The 2,505-nt window shown below is 35.2% G+C and overlaps 1 protein-coding gene across 1 annotated transcript in view; it reads right to left on the bottom strand.

Annotated features, from left to right (window-relative positions):
• LOC107088201 (protocadherin gamma-B2-like) overlaps nucleotides 1–2,505 on the bottom strand; it is a 15,770-nt gene that overhangs the window by 2,127 nt on the left and 11,138 nt on the right. Inside the window, exon 4 of the mRNA XM_015380223.1 lies at nucleotides 2,400–2,487. Within this exon, the coding sequence (XP_015235709.1) occupies nucleotides 2,400–2,487 (88 nt within the window). The remainder of the gene's footprint in view (nucleotides 1–2,399; nucleotides 2,488–2,505) is intronic.

Genomic DNA, 2,505 nt, shown 5'->3' with positions numbered 1-2,505 from the left:
GAACAGACTGTTTCTCACGATCTAAGTTTTTTTTCAATATCAAATCTGCAACTTTAGACCCATCTCTCCCTGTCTGGACCTGGATGCTGAAATATTCGCTTTCACTCAGATGATATGTTTTTAATGCATTAGTACCAACATCACGATCAACCGCATTACTGAGAGAAAATCTCTCCCCCTTTGGTGTCGCTTCTGATATATCTAAATGTATCACCTCCCTTCGAAATTGTGGGGCGTTGTCATTCATGTCCAAAATTTCCACTTCGATGTTAAAAATCCGCACTGGATTGTCCAATGTAACTTCCAATCTAAGGTAACAAGATGACTTTGTTGTACAAATTTGCTCTCTGTCGATCTTTTCCAGAACATACATCTCGCCAGTCTCCTTGTTTACATCCAAATATTTCTTGTTAGCGATTATATCAACTCGCATCTTTCTCTTTGTAAGCGTCGCAATGTCCAGGCCAAGATCGGCAGCGAGATTAGCCACAACGGATCCTTCTTTCATCTCTTCGGATATTGAATAATGAGTCGCTGAAGCTGATATTTTGGAAGCCGAGGCAAGAAGAAGAAAGAGAACCACGTACCTCTGCAGCGATCTCTTTGTTATAACGGCAGCCATCGCTCCTGTGTGTTGAAGACCCCTCAGATTATAAAACAAAAACACGCGTTTCCGGTGTTTATGAAGGTTTCCCTCAGAGCACTGAATTGGGATCTTTTCCAGATAATATTCATTCATGAAAAATTTTAAATTTCTCCGTTATATTTTTTTGAATCGCGTTTCAGCACCACGCAGCTCTGTAGCTTCTGAACAGTGATGTCAGATAACGAAGGACCACCCCCACTGACGTTTAGAGGTTTGCTTCTAAGCACAAAATAGCGGCACCATCAATATAGGTAAAAACGTTGCAAAATTGGACTCAACAAAATATAACAAAACGTTGTTCTTAAATTGTGTATAGAATGTCTCTCCTAGACTATAACTATAGCTTTTTAATGTTCTCTGTGGCATCTACTTGCAAAATGACGACATTTTAATTTAAAAGTTGATTATGTTAAAACGAATGTGTCTTTCATTTTTCTTACATAAGCGACAAATTGCTATTATATTACTAAATGTTGCCTAAATGTTGCCTGTATGGTTATAAAAAAAGAATAAACAGGTCTACATCCGCAGGTAAAAACGTAGTAACCAAATATCAAAACCGATAACATTACTCTCATAATGCAGTATTTATTTTTTGAAAAATTTTTTGGATGTTGTTTATACATTAGCTACATTTTTGAAGTTCATTTAGAATTATTAAATGTGTAACATAAACTCATTAGTTTTAAAAGCGGTGGTAAGGATGGATTAGCAAAGCGATTTCTGATACAAAAACGTAACTAGACAATTAGATTGTGACAAAACAAACAAACAAAAAAGAACAGAAACATCAATAGGGTATTTGACTACAGAAATTACCCCCCCCCACACACACACACAAAATAAAAATCTAATATTCCCTTATAATTAAAATGTTGACCAAGTTTAATGATTCGTGATAGATACACGTCATGTCTGGATTCAGTTTTTTTTTAATACCGAACAATGATCCTCCTGATATTCTTCTCTTTTTTTTTTTTTTTTTTTTTATTTATTTGTGTCTGTTACAGTCAAAAAGGCCTTATGATATAAGGCCATTCCTTTACTTTTCCCTTTATATATATATATATATATATATATATATATATATATATATATATATATATATATATCTTCTCTTTTTTTTTTTTTTTTTTTTTATCTCCCCCTTCTATCCGCCTCTTCCGAGCATATTTGCCTCTCCGTTTAACCCGTGCGCCGCGCTTATAAAATTCCTCCAGATGCTGCCTCGCTGTCAGGTCATCAGTTTCCTTATGCAAGTATAGTAAAACTCTAGCGCTCTTTCATCCTCTTATCTTTCCCGTATCGGATTGTTACCTCCATGCTTTTTCCTCCACAGACTTCTACTGCTTTCCTAATAACTTTCCTAATAAAAACATCTTCCAAGTAGCTATAGCTACATCTAAACCCTTGTGAATGCCCATTACATGCTTTACAATACAGCTGTTGCTCAAATAAAGGATTTGAGTTATCATTTATGTGAAGCCTCCGTCGTAACAGCACACAGTCTGTAAAGTAGCACTGTATGAATCCTCCACTGCCTTTACATTTTATCTCCACAAGATCGGGCTCTTCCCCTATGCTCCCAGTCGCTCACCCACTCTGCCGTCACTCCATACCTACTTCTTATAATATTATTTTATTTCTGCATAAAAGCATGAATATTTTTTATATAAAAAGTGTATAACTCTAGATGTGAATAAAAGCTTGAACCGATAAAGATAAATTTAAACTGTTTGTCTAATAGGTTTACATAGAGAGCATGTGTGACTAAATAAATAAAAAAATATAGATATGTAAATATATGTACTATACATATGTAAGCATATATTGTTTCCTACCTGCAGAGTAGAAGCTGC

The sequence above is a fragment of the Cyprinodon variegatus genome, unplaced genomic scaffold (assembly GCF_000732505.1).
Source record: "Cyprinodon variegatus isolate N-32 unplaced genomic scaffold, C_variegatus-1.0 Scaffold210, whole genome shotgun sequence".
Taxonomy (NCBI): Eukaryota; Metazoa; Chordata; class Actinopteri; order Cyprinodontiformes; family Cyprinodontidae; genus Cyprinodon; species Cyprinodon variegatus.
This window is presented reverse-complemented; position numbering and strand designations above follow the sequence as displayed.